Below are 20,970 nucleotides of genomic sequence, written 5' to 3'. Positions count from 1 at the left end.
AATGAAATAAACAAGTAAACTTTAATAAACATTCAGGAAGTTCAGAACTAACTACACAACAGACAGAGACCATAAGAACTAGAAACTAAACAGAAAGAGAAATTAAACATGACTTGATTGTGATACTAGTTATCTAACATTAACAAATGAAACCTCATTTTAAAGTGTTACCGAGTTAGGTTAAACTTTGGACATGTGTCTGCAACAAATGATGCATGACAGTTTTACTTGTTTGAACAAGCTTGTTTTTTCTTATTAATCCAGAGATGCACTCTCTATACTACACATACAGCGCCGTATCTAAACCTCTGATGTCTGGAGAAGAGTATGAATTCTACACCTCTGTTGAACTGGATGACACACAGATGAGTTTGTGTAACAGTGTGAATAAAGCAGATTTCATGACTCGATTGTGTGAGGAATCTGAGAGACTCTTTAATGAAAGTGATGATCTGCATTATAAACAACAGTGGCTTCAGATCAACATTAAAACACTGATGGACAAGAGGAATGAGAACAGCACACGGGACACGGGTAATGATGTTTATGGGACAGTGGGGTCAGTTGGGGTAAGCTGTGCCATAATAATTCTGTCAAGTAATTGGGATAATTGAGGAATGCAAGAGTGGTTTTCACTTCCAATAAAAATGAACAGAGAGCAAACAAATCACTCATGCACTGATTCGAAAGTCTAATTTGGTTGCATATTATTAATATTTTCTTAAACCATTTAAACAACAAATTCAGTTTTTGAATGTGTTCAGTTTTCAACATTTTAAATATTTACAAAGGAATGCAAACATAATTGAATACATCCTTGGCAAATCTTTAGACAAATATTTTATATATTTTTTCATGCAATTAACAATCTATTAGAACTTGATAAGTTTACACTGACATGCAAAATCCATTTCTCTTGTGAATCTATCACAGGCAAATGTGATGGACCGTTTCAAAATATTTGGGTACATTACCAAAATTACACTCTATTTCCTAGACAGCACAGATCTCCTCCACTTAATATCCACTTAATAATATCACCATCAGATTTGATGAATCTTATCTTCAGGTCTTAATCTTCTGTGTTTCTCTAGATCTTCATGTTCTTCAGTGGAGGCACGGCTGTGCAGTTGAACGTCACTCTAATGGTTCAGTAATGTTTCTTCAAGGCTCTGATGAATATGCCTATGATGGCCAGACCTTGACCTTTGACCTCTCAATGCACTGGAAGCCTTTAGTCCTCGACCACGACATCATCTGGGACAGAGAATCAGTTTCCAGCCTGGAGAGGAAATGTGTGGAAACATTAACCAGATTCACTGAACTTCAGCGAGAGGGAAAGATCATCATGGAATGTGAGTTTACATCAGAATCTCTAGGGTTGATATTTGAATGCATTCTTTCATGCAGGTTTATTATTTTCATTGTCTGTCCTGCAGCTCGTCCTCGTGTTCACACTCTTGTAAAAGCGTCTGGATCTTCAGTCTCGTCTCTGCTGGTGTGTTTGGCCACAGGCTTCTACCCTAAACATGTGCAGATGGAGATCAGACACGATCAGACGCCGGTCCTTGATGATCAGCTGAACTCAGAGGGAATCAGACCGAACGCTGACGGATCCTTTCAGCTGAAGAAGAGCCTGGAGATCCTGCCGTCTGAAACATCCCAGTATCAGTGTGTGGTGAAGCACCAGACTGGCATAATAGAAGATTACATGGATTATTTTGATTATGACTATTCTGACTATTTTGGTACTGCTGTTTTGCTGACCTTTTTTTTGCTTTATGGTTTCATATGAACACTTCATTGGTTGTGCTACATTTGATTTTGCACCAGTATAACTAAACTAGGGATGCACTGATACCAGTATCAGTATCAGGCTCGATACTGAGCTCATGCACTCGTACTCATACTCATAAAACTGCTCCGATACCAACAACCGATATCAGGCAGTGTTTGTAAACTTGTGTCCAGACAAACACTGACAACAGAGAGTATAATGGGGATATAAAAGAAGGCTGTCTATGAAGTAAATGTATCTAATTAGTGGAATATTAAACTAAATATAGTAATGCCTATATAGCTGTGGTGCATAAGCTTCTCAAGCGCATCCCTTTTTAACAGACATTAGTGGAAAGTTTGTAGTTCAGTCGGATGTCAATGGCAAATAAAACTTGTAGGCATGTAGATTATTATTAAAGGGGTGATATAATGCACTTTCACAAGATGTACAGTAAGTCTCTGATGTCCCCAGAGTGTGTATGTGAAGTTTTAGCTCAAAATACCCCACAGATATTGATATTTAGCATTTTAAAATTGTCACTTTTTGAGGATTAGCAAAAACGCACCGTTTTGTGCCTGTTCCTTTAAATACAAATGAGCTGCTGCTCCTGGCACAAGGGGCGGAGCTTCAACAGCTTGTGTCCTTTTACCTCACACACGCATGCACTGAAAATTCAAAAACTTTTAGCCTTTTATGTTCAAACCGGAGTCAGACAAAAATGTAGAGGCTTCACACCGGGACGAATTTCGCGCACGATATTCGCCAACGTTTGTGACTAAAATGTGAGTGTGCAGACCGACGCGAAAAACGGCACGCGTAAAAGCATAATTTTTTAAAAAACGCCTCGGGTTCGTTTTTTTGGTTTGACGCGCATTTGACATTTCTGAATAGTTAGTTGATGAATTTATGTAGTTTATGTGTTTTTATCTTCTAGTAATTGATTAGCATATTCTGTCATGATAATCTATAAATCGTTTTCTGGGGTTTATGTACATTTTAGGGTTTGTGATGTCACTAACCCGGGAGGAATGTCGTGTAGTCCCTACCAGCCGTTTGTTGCAACAAATTTTGTTTATGCTCAATTACACAGCTCATTACACACTAATTATAATCAACCACCCCTGGTTGAAATGTTGAATGATCTTGATTGCTGATCGTTCACTCAGCACACGTCATTTAGATTAAGTTCAATTGTATATGAATGTAAAACATGAACTGTTACTTGATTTATGAGGTTGCTCACTGCAGAGCAAAATGGGTGGAGCTTAAGTCTAGCTCCTCCTCGCTAGAGGTCAAGCGAGGAGGAGCCAATGTAATTTGGGCCTAGTGAGTGGAGCTAGAATATCCAGCCACACCCTAACCCCACCCACAACTCTATCCCTCCAGAGAGGAGGAGCTGGTCATCGTTTGACTCTGCAGTGAGAACCACTTGGATTTATGTATAACGAGTGGTTCCCTACATTATTACAGGACGTTTGCAAGTCGAGCAGTTTCATGAACACAAACCCGTGTCAGACAGCGTGCGAATACTGAATTGAATTATCTTTCACGTCTTGCGTTTGTACGGGCGAATTCACACAAAATTATGTAAAACGTCCGTCTTGGCGAATATATTAGTGAACATAGTCAGTTATATCTCAAGTGAACGTAGACAGTATATTCAAATTTGTGCATTCGCTCTTAAAGGGACAGCAGCCTAATAAACCTGATGCGGTGTTTTAATGTTAATCAAACAAAGGACAAAAAAATCACTCACTGTTCTCGACTAAATAACTTTTGTAACTTTATAAAGATCCATCTATATTTAATTTATACAGTAATGATTTATATTATTTTGGTTTCTCTACCCAATACATTTAAAAATGACATATGGAGTGAAAATACTGGTATCGGTACTCTGTATCTGCAATACCAAAACGAAGGTATCGGTGCTAAACTAAACTAATACTTGATGGATCATGGATCATAATCATCAGAATAAAATTACCTAGAATATGACAAACAAATAAAATGGTCAAAGTACTGAAGAGCTGCAAACTGAGGCCGATATCAGCGACAACATCCTAATAAACATCATCAGTTATGTGTGATTTTACACTAAAATGTGACAAATAATGGATTTTTTTTGTTCTGTGACAGATCTAACAGAAGAAGCCGACTTAGATTTAATTGTTCCAGCAAGAGGATCCAGCTCACTGTTGCTGTTGCTGTTGGATGCATTCAATGGATTTCTATCTTGTATTTTTGTTGTTTTCCTCATTTTCCTCACATTTTATCTATTTAGAAATTATGGTAAATATCCAAGTACCATTTAAATCCCCTAAAGTCATAAATACAGATAGAAGAGGAGAATGACTGTTCTAATGTTTAATATTTCAGGAGAGCCGGACACACTGAAGACACCATCACTAGTGCAACTATCAGGCGAGTCTGACTCTTCTAGAAGTTATTAAAGCACAACACACGTCCGTACGTCTCTTAATGTTTTCATGCATAAATGTGAACGAGATGAGGAGACTGAGCATCTGTGTTATTTATTATTTCATGTGATTCTGCAGATCTTCATAAAACACAGATGAAGCCAGAACTGCTGGAGGACAAAAGTGAGTCAGAATTGATAAAAGGCCCGTAAATTAAAACTCTCTGCATGTAATGTTTGGTTTACTGTCACTGTACAGCTGATGACTAAATGCATGAACATGTTTAATAGCCATCATTTTATTTATTCTGTGCAGGTTTGGCAACTGCTTTAAACACTGATTCAGATGATGAAAACCCCACAGATCCCAGTGTGGAGGACGTTCACAGTAGGTCCTGAACACACACACACACACACACACACACACACACACACACAGACACACACACAGACACACACACTGTTTCATTAATGGCTTCTCTCGTTCTCTTTCAGCTGAGGAGGTTCACAGTAGGTCCTGAACACACACACACACACACACACACACACACACACACACACACACACACACACACACACACACACTGTTTCATTAATGGCTCCTCTCGTTCTCTTTCAGCTGAGGAGGTTCACAGTAGGTCCTGAACACACACGCACACACACACACACACACACACACACACACACACACACACACACACACACACACACACACACACACACACACACACACACACACACACACACTGTTTCATTAATGGCTCCTCTCGTTCTCTTTCAGCTGAGGAGGTTCACAGTAGTTCCTGAACACACACACACACACACACACACACACACACACACACACACACACACACACACACACACACACACACACACACACACACACACTGTTTCATTAATGGTTCCTCTCGTTCTCTTTCAGCTGAGGAGGTTCACAGTAGGTCCCGAACACACACACACACACACACACGCACACACACACACACACACACACACACACACACACACACACACACACACACACACTGTTTCATTAATGGCTCGTTCTCTTTCAGCTGAGGAGGTTCATGACACTCAAAGTCTGTGTGAAACTGAAGCGACTCCAGCAGCGGCTCGAGGTCAGAACATCTGAATTCATCTCTTATCTGACGCTGATTCTTCATCTCACTCACTCAACGTGTCCTTCATCACTTTTATAGGTGCGATGGGCTCCAGGAACTTCTCTCTGCCTGACCTTGGTGAGTTAAGATGGGTTTAATAGATTGTATTTATAGTCAGACAGACACTGGATCTGAAATTATTTTTTTCCAGCCATGGAGAGAGAAGACACTGATCAGAACACCATTACCCAGAATGCCCTGCTTTTGCCACCGCCAAGTAAGATCAGCTTCTCTTCAAATAATTTGTGTTTATACATACTATATATATATATATATAATGCTTTTATTCTGTGTTTCAGGACGCTGCAGATCCAAGGACATTTCACTGCCAAACCTCAGTAATTTTTTAGTTCATTTCAACAAAATATAAATAACAATAATAGTCTGTCAGTAATTTATATTTTAATAGTTTTCTATTTGATATTTTCAGTTTTTAATGAATGCAAATTAGCAGTTTGTCTGTTTTTCAGTTTAAGACAGAAAAGACACCAGTGACTCCAGTCAGAAGATCAAGCAGTTGCTCACGAGTTTGTTCTGGTTGAATCAGATGTTACATCATCATCATCATCATCATCATCATCATCAGTGCCAAGAGTATGTGGACACCTAACATCAGTCATAGGAGGTTTCCACACCGTCAACACAGCTTTCGCAACTTTCATCAGACACTGTGTTATGAGGATATGTGGTCAGGAAACATGAAGGCCATATTACGTAACATACACGCGTCTACACCAACACACTCCTGCTCTCCGTTTCCTTGTAATTCAACTTTTTCTGAGCAGCTTTTTGAAGCCTTTTTTTAATTCGTGTGCATCTCTTCTCTTTTCTGTAGAGAAGAGAAGAATATCTCAACTTCCGTTTCATGTCGACTTTGTGGAAACTAGACATTAAATTTAGTCAACACACTGCAGGCTGTTACTTTAATGTTATTCTTTTATTATTTTACTGAGTCATGGAAACCATGTAGGCCTACATACCAGGGAATAAAGTGTTTTCTAGTCCAGGAAAAGTCATTAGAGTAATATATAAACGATTGCATTTTATAGTGAAATTTGTAAAGGCAACGTTTCTAGGTTTGATTAGCTCTAAAATAGGCTACTTTATCGGCACATTGCACTCTTTTTGTATGACATGTTGCCTGACATGTTTTTTTTGCGGGTTTCTTTTTGTGCTAAACACTATGTAAAAATAGTAATTGTGCTATGTAAAAATATCGTCTTTTTCTAGTTCCGCCTAAAAGTATTTTTTACAGTATAGCCTACAGTAGAATTATCTTTCTGCTGTCATGTAGCTTACAGCCACCTTTTCATAAGCGGTTTAAAGGATTGTACTGTAGATGTAATGTTTTCTTTCAATCAGAGCAGAGATGAACCGAACCAGACTGTATTAAGTGAGAAGTTTCTTTCTTTGTCTCGTGTCATTCAAGAGCTTTTATCAATGGGACATACTGAGACTGCTTGACTTCTTATTGTAACCAGCAGAGGGCAGCATGAACCCGAGAGACACACACTTTTAAAGACTTCATAAGTTAAAGGTTTGCTTTTATTCCGTGAAATCATCTATATTGTGTATTGAGAGTCCTACTAAAAGTAACCAACTGTAGCATCATGTAGCCTATACAGTACTGTATTTACAGTCGCTCATGTGAGCAGTAAATGTTTCACAGTGTTTACAGGAATCGTATTAATAAATATAGATTAATAAATAAGATCTCCTTGGTGTGTCTTAGAGTTGCTAATATAACTCTTAATATATGCAGATCTCAGTTAGAATGGCCAGTGTTTATTATGTTTGTGGGCTTCAGGTTTATTGTGTGATTTGGGTGTTTTGGACCAGCTGGAAACTGATGATCGACATTTACTAAAAGATGTATAGTAATATTAGTAATAGTAATATTTTTTGAATATTATAAAAAACAAACAAAACAAAAAACACGTATGTCCCGCAAGCGGAAGTGCTGTCGCGGACTGGGAGGGGCTTGTGACTGGCATCACGTCACGTCCGCGCCAGAGCGTGAAACAGGAGTGTACGCGCAGTGAGTGCGAGCGCGAGAGGATGGAGGCCGCAGAGCAGCAGCGGAGCTCGAGTGACGGCGCGACCGCCAGAGGAGCGGGTGTCCCGGGCAGCGGAGGCGGAGCAGGGCCCGGAGGAAGCGCGGAAGGCGAGCGGGACAGAGAACGAGCCACTTTCGAGTGTAACATCTGCCTGGACACCGCCCGAGACGCGGTCATCAGCCTCTGCGGACACCTGTTCTGGTACAGCTGATCGATAATCGATCACATCAATATCATAACAGTAGGAGTCTAAACAACACTCACAGCGTGACAGTGAGAAAATGATTGACAGCGAGACCCTTTACCATAGCAACCAGACCTACTTGTACTGATAATACCTGTTATTGTTATTAACTCAGGTAAAACTGCAGCAACACAAACACAACATGTCAGACAGTGAGTGATTGACAGGGAAGAATGTCTTATCATTAATTCACAATGGTAATCAATCACTTACTTCAGTTAATGTTATCATGTAGAAACGGTTTATCTGCCTTCACTGGCATAGACTTATACATCAGATACACTGAATTTTCTTTAAAGTACATTACAACATCACTTAAATACCATGGTATACCAGTACAGTACCATAGTATTACTGAACCATGGTAGCACCACAGTAAGGACATAATTACTGGAGTTGTTGTTACTGTAGTAAAATTGTGGTAAACATGACTCAAATATTCAGAATGAGCACCTGCTGTATTATGCTATGATTTTGCCGTAGTAAAATCCCAGTATTTCTTGTTCTTCTAGGGTGTTTTGGTGCAATTGCTGGTTATTTGTTTGATTTGATTGACAGGGTTTTGTTTAAGAGTGGCTTTGCTGTGTGAAGCTCCTCATGACACACTCCTATCTGAGAGTTTATAACATTGTAATGCCTGACATATGACATATTAGTCAGACAAATGAATTAATGAATCAATTGATTGATTGATTGATTTTTAAATGGGACAGTTTACTGAACCTTTAGATGACATCTGAAGAAACTTTGCATGTGTTTCATGCTTTTATGGCTCATATAGTGAGAATATGGAGGAAAAAACTGCTTAATTTTATTCAGCGCCCCAATTTTTTGCAGATGTTGATATTTATATGACCAAAAAGCAACATATTAATATCAATATGTACCAATAATCTCTTGATGAAATGCTCAGTTTTATAATCAAAGCTTTATAGTTTTGAAATACATAATGCAATGCAATACATTTGAGAGATGAACTAATAAACCTTCCTCAAAAGCCTGATGATCATATTTGATACTCTTATAATAAATGATGATGATAATCAAGTAAACCTGCTTCAGTCCAGTTGAAATATTACTGACAATATCAGTTATTCTTGCTATTCCTTGATAAATCAGCTCAGATTTGACACAGAAAGAAACTGTACATTTGTACAGTTATATACTGAGAGACTTTTACTGGATAAAAGAGTCTGAACTATCAGTCAGAGACAGAAGAACTGAGAGATTGAGTGCGACAGCAAAGATTTGATCATTTACAGGCCTTAGATATTGATGTATTAAATATGATTCAGTAGGGCTAATGAAACATGACGTGTGTGTTTCAGCCGGTGTGTCAGTCATAAACCACAGATAAACATCAGAACAAACAAACACACGTCACTCTATTATGCAAAGGCTTGATGAGTTAATGTGATTAAAGCGTGTTGTGTTCTGCTGAACTCTTCATGTGTGACCGCGAGTGTGTTCTGGAGCCTCGTTCGGACGAGATGTGTGTTTAGTGCCGTTAACGTGAGATTATCAGGTTAATGAGAGATTAGACTCCACAGGAGGATTGAGGAGGAGTAAGAATAGATGCACACGTAACGCTGACCCCTGACCCCTGTTTGCGGGATTACGACCCTTCGTTCGGTGTGTTTGCGTTGTGGATTTGCAGATGTTGTGGATCGTGTTTGTGATTGTGTGTGCATGACAAACGTCTCTTAGTCATTCAATATTTAGGCAACAAACAAACCCATCAGTGCTGCTGGTTCTGGAAGTGTTTTTTTCCATTCATTTCTCCCATAGGGATTTTAAAATAGTCTTTGTTAAAGTGTTATAAGCCATGAGGAGAATCATAAGACTACAAACTTATAAAAAAATATTCGAAAATCTGACAAAAATACAAAGACTGTGAACTTAATGGCTTTACTGAGGGAAAGAACTACAATCCCATGAAACATTGCGATGGAGGAATATAAAACTACTCATTTACAGATGTTGCTTATATTTGCATAAAAACAAGATATTTTAAGTTTATTGCAAAATATTCATATCTATTCAAATATTCAAGTATTTTGAGAGTGTAAAGAGATCTCATTGGGAGTGGGCGGAGCTAAAGAGCTCTTTTGTCTCGACGACTCTGATTGGTGGAATCTTCTGGGTCATCATGGGTAATGTAGTTTTTCTCCAGGAGTTCCACTGTTAAACTCAATTGGGTTAAATAAAGCGGGCCGACGGCTTCAGCAGAAGCAAACAGCATCGATTAACAACACAGCAAGTTTGACTTCAAAGGTTTATAAGTTATCGTTCAAAATCAGTTTTGCTATGGAGAAAATAAGAGTTTTTACTTCGGGATTCGGACTGTTGCGCTCTAGTGAGCGAGTCATGGCACATTTCACCTCAATGAGGAATACATACAATGTTGTTACAATTATTTAAATTAACTTCTATTTTGATATAGTTTTCATGGCAATTGACAACCCTAAATTTATCCCCTAAAATCTCATGACTATAATTCTCTTTTTTTTTACTGTGATAATTTGCCAATTTTTTTTTCACGTTATTGTAATAAGAAATGTTTATTTAATTGTAAACTAAATACATTTTCATAGAAAAATTATCACGGTGCATGAAATATTATTAGTTCTAAAAATACATGTTTTTATGTATTTTCTGTCTTGTGATATATTTCCTAGACAGGTTATCAACAGGTTTCATGAGACTCACCATATTTTATTTGCACAACTTACAGTAGCTTTTAATTTTCATGCCAAATAAATTCTAAGAAATAGGGAAATATGCAAACAGATGTGATTTAAGCAGATATTACAGATAATAATAGACGATTTACTCCTGAACGAGTATAATTTTGTATAGCACAGATTACATGAACTATGAGATTTTACATTTATGCATTTGGCAGACGCTTTTGTCTGAAGCGACATGCATTGCATTTGATCGGATAATGCATTCCCTGGGATTCGAACCCATGACCATGTGTTGCTAGCATCATGCTTCACTGTTTGAGCTACAGGAATACTATTGGCTATTAAAACAATGTAAACGTATCAACTAATTTTTGACTTCTCTCTCTCTCTGTCTCTCCTGTTTGGCGTCTCGTGCAGTTGGCCTTGTCTTCATCAGGTGAGTGTGTGTGTGTGTGTGTTAAATTGACACGCTGGCGTTCAGTAGCACTTCACAGAAAGCGAATGAACGCTTGTACAGTATAGCAGATAACTAATGTAATGGCTGACATTATACAGTATATTACAGCTGTTCACTCTGAGTGGGATTACATGCTTACGAATAATGAGATTATAGGAGTTTATAATGTACAGTAGAAACTGTTTAACACTTTTATAATCTGTCATAAGGAATAATGTACAGCCAGTCACTATCTTATTTTATATATGTATATTTTTACTTAAGTGATACTTTTATTTATCAAAGGTGCATTAAATTGATCAAAAGTTACAGTAAATCTATTTCAAACAAATGCTTTCTTGTGTCTTGATCATCAAATCCTCATATTAGAATGATTTCTGAAGGATCATGTGACACTGAAGACTGGAGTAATGATGCTGAAAATTCAGCTTTGATCACAAGAATAAATTACACTTTACTATATATTCACATAGAACACAGTTACTTTACATTAGAATAATATTTCAGATTTTTACTGTATCTGTGATCAAATAAACGCAGCCCTGCTGAGCAGAAGACACTCTCTGTGGTGTGTGTTTCAGTGGCTGGAGACGCGTCCCAGCAGGCAGCAGTGTCCCGTGTGTAAAGCAGGGATCAGTCGAGATAAAGTCATTCCTCTGTACGGCCGCGGCAGCACCAGCCAAGAAGACCCCAGGTACACTCACTAGTGCACTAACTAGTGCACTCACTCCCACTGCACACTGACTTACTGACTGTTATACAGGCATCAGCAGGGATTAGCATCTCAAACTGTAGTATGCTACAATGTCACATGACCTTATTAAGTCGCATGGTTAATCAGTGAGTGCAGTAGTTGTCATCTCAGAAATAAAAATATTAATTTCGCATTTTTAATCCAGTTTTGTGTGAAGTGATCTTGGTTCTCTGATCAAATAATGAATCAAGTAGATATGGAAGGTCAAGTCGAGAGCATTGCATTGTGGGTCTCTAACAGCACGTTATTCTGGCAAACGTACGTACAGGAGCTCATCCAGTTATTCCATGAGCGCAGAAAGTTCACACACTGCAGAAATATTATGACATTCAGAACATAAACTGATGCAGAGCTTTGGGTCACATGAAGGACTGAGAAATTAATGAATTATTAATGTTAATAAATAACCATCAAACCCAGGTTTGTTATTGTAGTTCACTACAACTATTAAAACATTTGTGTAATCATTTAAATAAATCTGAAATGAAATGGAGAAGCGGAGTCAGTTGAGACTGTAGGTAATATTAATAATATTTCATTAATATTTTTTGTTTGAAACCCTGTTTCTGCTATAAAGGGATTCGTTACACTGTTTATTTCTGTGTTCTACTTTTATTGTAATGTGTATTTGCTTGCATGTGTTTATAATTTGAATAACAGCTGTCAGCGAGAAGAAATGATTTATTTATTTATTTATTTATTTGCATTGTGCTTGAGAGAGAGTCAGTGTGTGTTTGTTGTGATTGTATCTTCAGGCTGATGGTTTTACTCATTTGAATATTGTGTGTGTGTGTGTGTGTGTGTTACAGATTGAAAACGCCACCCCGACCCCAGGGTCAAAGGACAGAGCCCGAGAGCAGAGGGGTGAGCGTCCTGACATCATTATGGTGTGGTTATGAATGTATTAATAATGTGATCATGTGATCTCTCTCGCTCAACAGTTTCAGGGGTTTGGCGACACAGGGTTTCACATGTCGTTTGGAATCGGTGCTTTTCCGTTCGGTTTCTTCACCACAGTCTTTAACGCCAACGACCCCTTTCACAGACCAGGCCAGTGTTGCGGTTTCTTCATGAGACGCTCCTGTTACAGGGGTCACGACATGACGACATGACACTGACGTAGAAGAGTTGTTGTACCAGTAAAACATCCTGCCAGTGTCAGAGCTGAACACATCCGCATTATAATAAAGCATTTATTTAATCAGGCTCCAAAAACTGCTCGTTTGGATGTCGCGGGATGTGTGAAGTAACACAGGTACACACATTTGCATATGAGCCTCCAGTCATCACACCATAGGCTCCGCCCACTGCAAAGTGAACCTCGAGGAGCATTACAATATCAATGAAAATCCATGTCATGACCCCTTTAAGGTTTTAATATTAGAGTTGATATCAGGATTCATGTATGGTCTCAGTCAAAGGTGTGTGTGTGGTTTCTAAAGCTTGTCTTCATCTGTGTGTGTGTGTTCAGATCCTCATTATGATCATCAAGGCAACGGCAATCCCAACAACGGCAACAACTGGCAGGACTCGCTCTTCCTCTTCCTGGCCATCTTCTTCTTCTTCTGGATGCTGAGTGTGTGAGTGTGTGAGTGTGTGAGTGTGTGAGTGTGTGAGTGTGTGAGTGTGTGAGTGTGTGAGTGCTTCAGATGATGGACGAGGACACTGTCTCGTGTGCGCTTTCAGAAGATGAACTCACTACCTGTCTGTCTGTGTCTCATATCCATATATACACACACACACACACTCACTCTCACACACACACACACACACTCACTCTACTCACTCACTCACACTCACACTCACTCAAACTCTCACTCACACACTCACTCACTCACTCTACTCACACACTCACTCACACTCACTCTCTCTCTCTCACTCACACTCTCACTCACTCACTCACTCACACTCACTCTCTCTCTCACACACTCTCTCTCACATTCTTTCTCACACTCTCACTCACACACACACTCTCTCTCACACTCTCTCACTCTCTCTCACTCACACACACACACTCACTCACTCTCTCTCACACACACACTCACTCTCTCTCTCACTCACTGACTCACACTCTCACTCACTCACACTTACTCTCTCACTCACACACACTCTCTCACACTTTCTCACACTCTCTCTCACACACACACACTCTCACACTCACACACATTCTTACTCACACACTCGCATACACACACACTCGCTCGCTCGCTCACTCACTCACATCAGTGTTGAGCGACAGTATTAATGGCCGCCGTCAGTAGATGAAACACTACATGAGTTGCTGAATCTCTCATAAACTCTCATGTTTCACCTCAGATCGCGGAGAGAAACTACACTGAGCGTAAAGAAGCGCATCTCAGTAACCCTGCAGACTTAAACATTATTTTCATGATGATTAAACACACTCATCCCCAAATTCTCATTACTTTAAAGTGTTGTTTTTACTGTAGTGATGTATAAAGAGAATTCCATTATGGTCCTAAGAAGAGTCTTAACTTATTGTTGAGTGATTGATCTTCATGAAAATGCATACGGTCATTCTCATGATGTATTTTCTTTCTTGTGATGTTTGGGGTGAAAGATGACCCAGACTCGTTCACCATGTTCACCACTTTCTGTAGCTTTTCATTCTCATGCCAAAGAAGTCCTGACAGGAGAGAAACATGAAGGCCGACGTGTGATTTACGTCTCCAGGCCGTTGCACTGTGTGTTTGAACCGCACGTATTACAGGACTGAGAATTTCACAATTTAGGAGTTAAATATTTTTAATTCTCCTTAAAATCATAAAACAATTTATTTTGGAGTGAAATATGACCTGCACATGCTTTTGTGAGATTCACCCATTGTGTTCAATGTTCAGGTTAGGGAGGATTTAGCTTTAGCCTCTAAGACACACACTAGCCATAAGCTAATGTAGAGCAGACTCTGACGCGAGTTCCGGTTGAGATGCGGTTCAGACCCGGGTGGAGCTTCAGGTCCGTTCAGGAAGTGTTTCCACAACAGGCGTGTGTTTGTTGTGTAAAGCAGACATGACCTAACACACAGCGCACATCATAACTGTTATTAATCACCTTATTATGAGTTAACACACATTCAGTGATGATTGACAGGCTGAATGAGTGCTTTATGCATTGAGTTAATATATTATTGTAATTGATAAGAAACTTATGAAAATGAAAAGTGAATTTAATTTTCATCCTGCTAATGTGGTATGCGAGTGTTGGGGAGTGTTAGCTGCTCGTGTGTGTGTGTGTGTGTGTGTATATATGGATATTGTACATGATGTTTTTAAACGTCTCTCTGTCATTGGCTGTGACGTTGATTGACAGCCGAGAGGTGATGGTTTGTAATCTTGTTGGTTTAACAGTTTTGTCAGTGTAACACATCCTGTGAAAAAGAACATTCGTGTTTATTTCCTCTCGTTGCAGTGATTGGCCGGTTCGAACTTTATAGACTGGCCACGCCCACTTTTATGATGTCACAATGCAGGCCGTGTTGATTGGCTGCTCGGCAGTAAAAGTGGGCGGGGTTTACGGTCAGAATCCGTTGATTCTTACTGGATGACTTTGGGTGACTTTAGTTAAAATTGCTCTTGTTTGTCTTTACTTTTTTTTGCATATCACTGGTTAATTATGTTTGTAACAAGCCTTTTTTGCCATAAAAAGTCTTTTGGTAGCTAAATTGCATATAATTATTGTTCATATGGGCCAGAAACTAAAGTGGGTGTGGGCACTTGATAAATAAACATTTAATACAACTGATGTGGTTATTTTTTATAGTAAAGTAGATTATATTTTATGTGTGTATGTATATGTTATATGTATTTGAGTGCTTTATATAATATACATGAAACTGATGGCAAATATATAAAAGAAAACAAGCACCTGTTAATATGCAACATTTTTATTAGATTTGTCTATGTATATATATATATATATATATCTTTAAATAAATATTCTGTTTATTTCCAGTTTACACTAAATCAAACAACCAAATACAAATGATATAAAAACGAGCATGAACTACAGTAACTATAAAAACATTCAAAACCAATGCTTTCTCTCCTTCATGCTTATAAAGTTTCTGATATTATGACTGTTTGTGTTTTATCTTCTATTACAAAGTTAAAAAAAATTTGGCTTTAAAAACTACAGTAGTTTTGGAAGAACAGTTAGTTATTAATCTGCATCTAAAACAGTCGATTAAACGTGCAATATAGTGTCACTGTGCATATCTTTCTAAAATAAAAGGCTAATAATGAATTCTTTGGCTCACAGACGTAATTCAAACGCACTGAAAGATCCTCAGTTTGGTTTCTCGAACAAAGTGTGTCAAGGGAAAAATAAAATCACACAAATTCACAGGCACTTTTTCAGTAAAATCAGTTAAACGAACTCGAGATGGTGAGTCTCGGTAACATGTCTTAAAAAAAACGAAAAGAAAGGGGAATAACGATGTTTAAAAGTGTCTGTACATGATTCGCTGGGATCTTGAAAGTGACGGTGCTTGAGACCTTCATCATCTTCATCATCATCAGCCCGTCTTGGGCTGTTTGTTCTTCTTGTTGAGGATCTTCATCAGGTTCTTGGACATGAAATAGGGTTTCTCTGGACTGCCGTCGTTACGCTCCAGATCCTCCACTACACACACACACACACACACACACACGACAGGTGTTATTATAGTCGATTGAGCTGCTGAATGAAGGGTGATCATGTAAACGAGGCACTCACAGAAGCACAGGAACAGTGTGTCCACACCCATGTTGTAGACGCTGAAGAAGCCGTGAGCGATCAGATACGCACCGAACACCACCGTCTGTTAGCACACACACACACACACACACACACGTCATTTCTCAAAACAATCTCTGTACAGACACACACACACACGTCACTTCTCAAAACAATCTCTGTACATCTCATTTTACAGCTAAATCAAAGTACATTTCATCATTTTTATCACTTTTTATGTTGTGATTATGACAAAAGGTCACTTAGTATGTGATAAGTTTATCTTTTTATGTCAATTTTGTCAATATGTGAATTTTAACTGGTCATAAATGTGACTTTTTGACAGTCAGAATGATGACAAGTCGAAATTATGACATACTAAGTTGAAATTGATGTCAAAATTTAAGTCAAAATGACAATTTTGGATTATTAAAATTTTAACTTATGTCGATTTCAACTTAGTATGCACATTGAGGCTCATGTCAAATTTTGTGACAAAAAATGGTTTAAAAAAAGTCATAATTATGACTTAGTATGTCAATTTCAATTTATGTTGTATTGAGTCAAAATTTACATAAAAAGGTAAAATGATCAGATACTAAGTCAAAATTATGCTCAATTTCAATTTAAGTTCAAATTTACATGTAAAATTCGACTTTAATCACTAGTCATAATCTTTAATTAATATGTACATTTCAACTAGTGCCAATTTATGACTTATTTAAATAAAAAATGGCTAAAAATATCAAAATTATGACTCGGCATGTGATAATTGTACCTTGTAATTTGACATTTTGATTGAATTATTTTAAGTTCTTGTCACATCTTAAAAACACAAGTCGAAATTATGACTAAAAAATTGATGACAAAATGAAAAAAAAAAAATGAATTTCGACTTAGTATGTCTGTTTAGACTATAGGCGTTTTGTCATTATTAACTTATTTAAATAAAACATTTTTGTTTCATAAAAGTGCATTTGTATTTCCTGAAAGAGTTTCAAAGTTTTTTTTATTTATTTTTTAGAAACAATACATTTTGCATCAAAATTAAGGCTATTTTGCATGCAAATGTTTTACTTTTTTGTAAAACAAAACTACTGTAATGCAAAGACTTTGTTTAAATCCACAACATTAAATTCATGACATCAAATAAACTTCACTGCTGATTTCCCTGAGAGAGAGAACAGGACTAATCATCCAATAATGTCAAAGCAAAAAAAGCCTATTTTAGGACCAATAAGCAAAATATAATTTCTTATTTCTTTCTTTTGGTTTTTCGGGCTGAAACGGTTGTCAGGTTTAGTGAGAAATTTATTCCACATTAAATACATGTAAGAAAAGACCAATCAGAATTCAGTATGCAAATTTGATCAAATTATAATGTCAGAGACTGAATGCTGGTTGAATTTCTAACTCAAATCTTTTTAAAGTGTAATGTAGAGAGCGACTAAACAAGGTTTGGGTGCATGAAGCGATGCGGTCGGTACTGAGGTGTGTGTGTGTGTGTGTGTGTGTGTGTGTATCTCACTATGATGGGCATCCAGTAGTAGTTGAGAGCTGCTGTCTGAAACGTGGTTCCTGTATTGGGAATCCTGCCGGAGAAGAAGAAGAAGGCCAGCACACCTGAGAAGAGACGAGAGGTCAGGTGACGCTCACGTGTGTGTGTGTGTGTGTGTGTGTGTGTGTGTGTGTGTGTGTGTGTGTGTCTTACTCACCCACTCCACCGACCACCAGCAGCTTCCCGAAGAACAGCAGCAGATCCGTGACTTTATCCAGCACCACCACCCTGAGGAACATCAACATCGTTTTTACTTATGTCAATGTCTGCTTTTAATGTCAGTACAACTTATGTCATAAGTCATAAGACTGTCATAATTGTGACTTTTTATGTCAATTTAGCATTTTTGTGATAAACAAGCCATTTTATGTCAGTTTTTATTAGTATGTCATAACATTTTGAAATTGATATAAAGTCTGAATTGTCATTTGACAAAAAAAGTAAAAAAAATTGGCAGTCGAAATTATGACATACTATAATTATGACATAAAAAGAGTAAAAGACTTTTTCCTTAGTACGTCATAATTTCAACTGTAAATTTTTGACTTTTTGTCAATTTTACCATCATGATTATCTTTTTATTAATAAGTCATCATTTTGATTTTTCATCACGTAAATATGACTCAGTATGTCATAATTTCGACTTGTGTCGATTTGATTTGTCATAATTATTATTCCTTTGTGTTATAATTATGACATTTTATGTCAGTTTTTACTTGGTATTTACCAAAGCATGATTTTTATTTCTACGTGGGAGAAATAGACTTTCATAAGTTGCGATAAAATTTCAGAGACAAGCAATTTGTCTGTTCACAACATACAGTTATATTATATTATTGTATTTGACAATATTACTGTACTGATTAATTTATTTTAATCTAATGTATTCATTTATTTATTTACTTACTAAAAAATTCATCCTTCATTTGAATGATTTTTTATTTGAATGAAATTGATTGATAATTTTTGTAATTTGAATCTTGTTTTTCTTTATTGATTGTGTATTATTCGCCAGCGCTCAGCGAAGCGTCTCACCGTATGATGTTCCTCATGAGCAGAGAGAAGGCGTTCTTCGCCGACACACAGAAGTTCTTCCCGTAGACGGCGATCTATAACACACACACACACACACACACACACACACACACACACACACACACACAGTTACTCGTTTCATCCAGCTGATGGTTGTGTGTATGTGTGTGTGTGTGTGTGTGTGTGTGTGTGTGTGTGTGTGTGTGTGTGTGTGTGTGTGTGTGTGTGTGTGTGTGTGAGAGAGAGAGAGTTCACTTACCATGATGTAAGCGTTCCTGTTGATGAACTTGATGAATTTCTCCAGACACCAGAAGCAGCATTTGAGACAACACATGAGGAACCGTGCGCACGGGTTCTGAGCCGCTACACACACACACACACACACACACACACACACACACACACACAATTTACGTTTACAACAACAATTAACAACAAGTCAATCTAGAAAAACGCATTTTTACATCTTACAGTGTTTGAAAAGCCATTGTGTAGAGCAGGGTTATTATTTTTATCTAAAACTATTGAAGGCATTTTTTGTTAACTGAAATAAAGTTTTAATAAAATAAAATATAAATATTAGATGAAAAATTTGAGCAATGTTCCCTCAATAACCAACTGAAATAAGATTAAGTCGAGGCACTGAAATACTAACTGGAATACTAACTAACTGGAAAAAAATAAAAATTAAAACTAAATTTTTAGAAAATTATTAAATTATTAAAAAAAAACTTTTAAAGCAATTAATTCAAATTAAATTAAATATTAAATTAAATTGAAAGTAAACAAACATTAAATTAAAACTAAACTTTAAATTAGATTAATTAATAAATTAAATTACAAAATTAACCTTAATTATTTAAAAATAATAAAAGCATATAACAAAAGTATAATATATAAATAATAATCCTAAAATTAAAGTAATTTTGTCAAGTCACAGCTAAATGAATATTAAACACTCAAAACACTTCAACATTAGAGACACACATCAGATCTGATGCTCTGAATCTGAACCATCTGTTTAAACACTGCAAAACTGATGCTCTTTATTAAAACATATCTCTCCTTTGGATGAATGAAAGGGTTTGCGGTGTCTGACCTTTGAACTTGTGGTCCAGATACTCCAGGATGATGCGGACGAGCTGAACCAGTGTGAGGATCAGAGCGCCGAACGCCAGAGAGCCCACGTGATACCTGAGCAAAATTAATGATCAATAAATCAATAAGACATCAGAGAGCCCACGTGATACCTGAGCAAAATTAATAATCAATAAATCAATAAGACATCAGAGAGCCCACGTGATACCTGAGCAAAATTAATAATCAATAAATCAATAAGACATCAGAGAGCCCACGTGATACCTGAGCAAAATTAATAAAACGATAAGACACAAGACTCATCCAGTAAAGAAAACGCTTTTATACATTACACCAATACAGCAGGTCTAGTATTTTTCCCTTATTAATATTCACATATTCCAGACAAACATGATCCATCAGCTGTAAGTCAGAGCGCCATCTAGTGTCTCAAACCACTGTGACATCAGTGTTTATTAATCCATATTTCTGCTTTCTCTAAATGATTTATTACTGCACTTTATAAAAAAAAAAAATATATATATATATATATATATATATATATATATATATATATATATATTTAAAACTCATGAAACTATAAGAACTTAATAATAACTTATTAAATGGCATATTTATTATTATTATTAATTAATAATAATAATAAATATGAAATATTTGAAGATGCATTGGCCACTGTATTGAATTTTATTAGATATAATACATTATATTATATTAAACTGCATTAATACTACTAATGATAATAATACCTGCAGATTAAATCCTGATGGATAAATATGAAAAACTATTTTAAGTCACTGTATTGAATTATTAGTATGAATAAAAGGCTGAATTAAGATAACACTTGAAAGGATGATGATTAAGATGATCTGGAGTGTGTGTGTGTGTGTGTGTGTGTGTGTGTGTGTGTGTGCTCTGACCGCAGGGCTCTGATGAAGGACTGGCTCAGTGGGAATGTTGGGATGTCCGCTGGTTTCCTGA

General features: G+C 37.1%; 4 protein-coding genes across 5 annotated transcripts in view; 3 read left to right on the top strand and 1 right to left on the bottom strand.

Annotated features, from left to right (window-relative positions):
- Positions 1 to 266: 266 nt before the first annotated feature.
- LOC308696839 (H-2 class I histocompatibility antigen, Q10 alpha chain-like) lies at positions 267 to 1,797 on the top strand (the record flags this gene model as incomplete). Its single annotated transcript, XM_081375743.1, has 3 exons — positions 267 to 534; positions 1,095 to 1,355; positions 1,440 to 1,797. 3 exons carry the CDS (start codon positions 267 to 269, stop codon positions 1,793 to 1,795), a joined length of 885 nt encoding a protein of 294 aa, XP_081231869.1. The 3' UTR covers positions 1,796 to 1,797.
- A 2,364-nt stretch (positions 1,798 to 4,161) lies between these two features.
- On the top strand, positions 4,162 to 6,133 carry LOC308697594 (uncharacterized protein). The gene is made up of 8 exons (XM_081376938.1): positions 4,162 to 4,204; positions 4,339 to 4,383; positions 4,516 to 4,587; positions 5,258 to 5,320; positions 5,402 to 5,440; positions 5,514 to 5,579; positions 5,662 to 5,700; positions 5,833 to 6,133. Exons 2-8 carry the CDS (start codon positions 4,356 to 4,358, stop codon positions 5,835 to 5,837), a joined length of 312 nt encoding a protein of 103 aa, XP_081233064.1. The 5' UTR covers positions 4,162 to 4,204; positions 4,339 to 4,355; the 3' UTR covers positions 5,838 to 6,133.
- A 1,202-nt stretch (positions 6,134 to 7,335) lies between these two features.
- Positions 7,336 to 15,322, top strand: rnf5 (ring finger protein 5). Of its 2 annotated transcripts, XM_081377534.1 has the most exons (7): positions 7,336 to 7,620; positions 10,771 to 10,789; positions 11,392 to 11,504; positions 12,374 to 12,428; positions 12,506 to 12,614; positions 13,036 to 13,167; positions 13,208 to 13,317. In XM_081377534.1, the coding sequence occupies exons 1-6, from the start codon at positions 7,421 to 7,423 to the stop codon at positions 13,146 to 13,148; spliced, it is 609 nt and encodes a 202-aa protein (XP_081233660.1). In that variant the 5' UTR covers positions 7,336 to 7,420; the 3' UTR covers positions 13,149 to 13,167; positions 13,208 to 13,317. The 2 variants fall into 2 exon arrangements, with proteins under 2 accessions (XP_081233660.1, XP_081233659.1); XM_081377533.1 differs by having other exon boundaries at positions 13,036 to 15,322.
- A 132-nt stretch (positions 15,323 to 15,454) lies between these two features.
- The window catches only part of slc44a4 (solute carrier family 44 member 4), a 25,723-nt gene continuing 20,207 nt past the window's right edge, over positions 15,455 to 20,970 (bottom strand). Inside the window, exons 15-22 of the mRNA XM_081377532.1 lie at positions 20,910 to 20,970; positions 19,991 to 20,085; positions 19,151 to 19,254; positions 18,892 to 18,965; positions 18,014 to 18,084; positions 17,827 to 17,921; positions 16,299 to 16,383; positions 15,455 to 16,205 (exon numbers count right to left, since the gene is read on the bottom strand). The exon at positions 20,910 to 20,970 is cut by the window's right edge and continues 199 nt beyond it. Coding sequence (XP_081233658.1) covers positions 16,099 to 16,205; positions 16,299 to 16,383; positions 17,827 to 17,921; positions 18,014 to 18,084; positions 18,892 to 18,965; positions 19,151 to 19,254; positions 19,991 to 20,085; positions 20,910 to 20,970 — 692 coding nt within the window. The 3' untranslated portion in view covers positions 15,455 to 16,098. The remainder of the gene's footprint in view (positions 16,206 to 16,298; positions 16,384 to 17,826; positions 17,922 to 18,013; positions 18,085 to 18,891; positions 18,966 to 19,150; positions 19,255 to 19,990; positions 20,086 to 20,909) is intronic.

The sequence above is a fragment of the Scardinius erythrophthalmus genome, assembly GCF_964197995.2.
Source record: "Scardinius erythrophthalmus genome assembly, chromosome: 10".
In the NCBI taxonomy this organism is placed as follows: Eukaryota; Metazoa; Chordata; class Actinopteri; order Cypriniformes; family Leuciscidae; genus Scardinius; species Scardinius erythrophthalmus.
The sequence above is the reverse complement of the archived record's forward strand: the minus strand, read 5'-3'. Positions and strand labels throughout refer to the sequence as shown.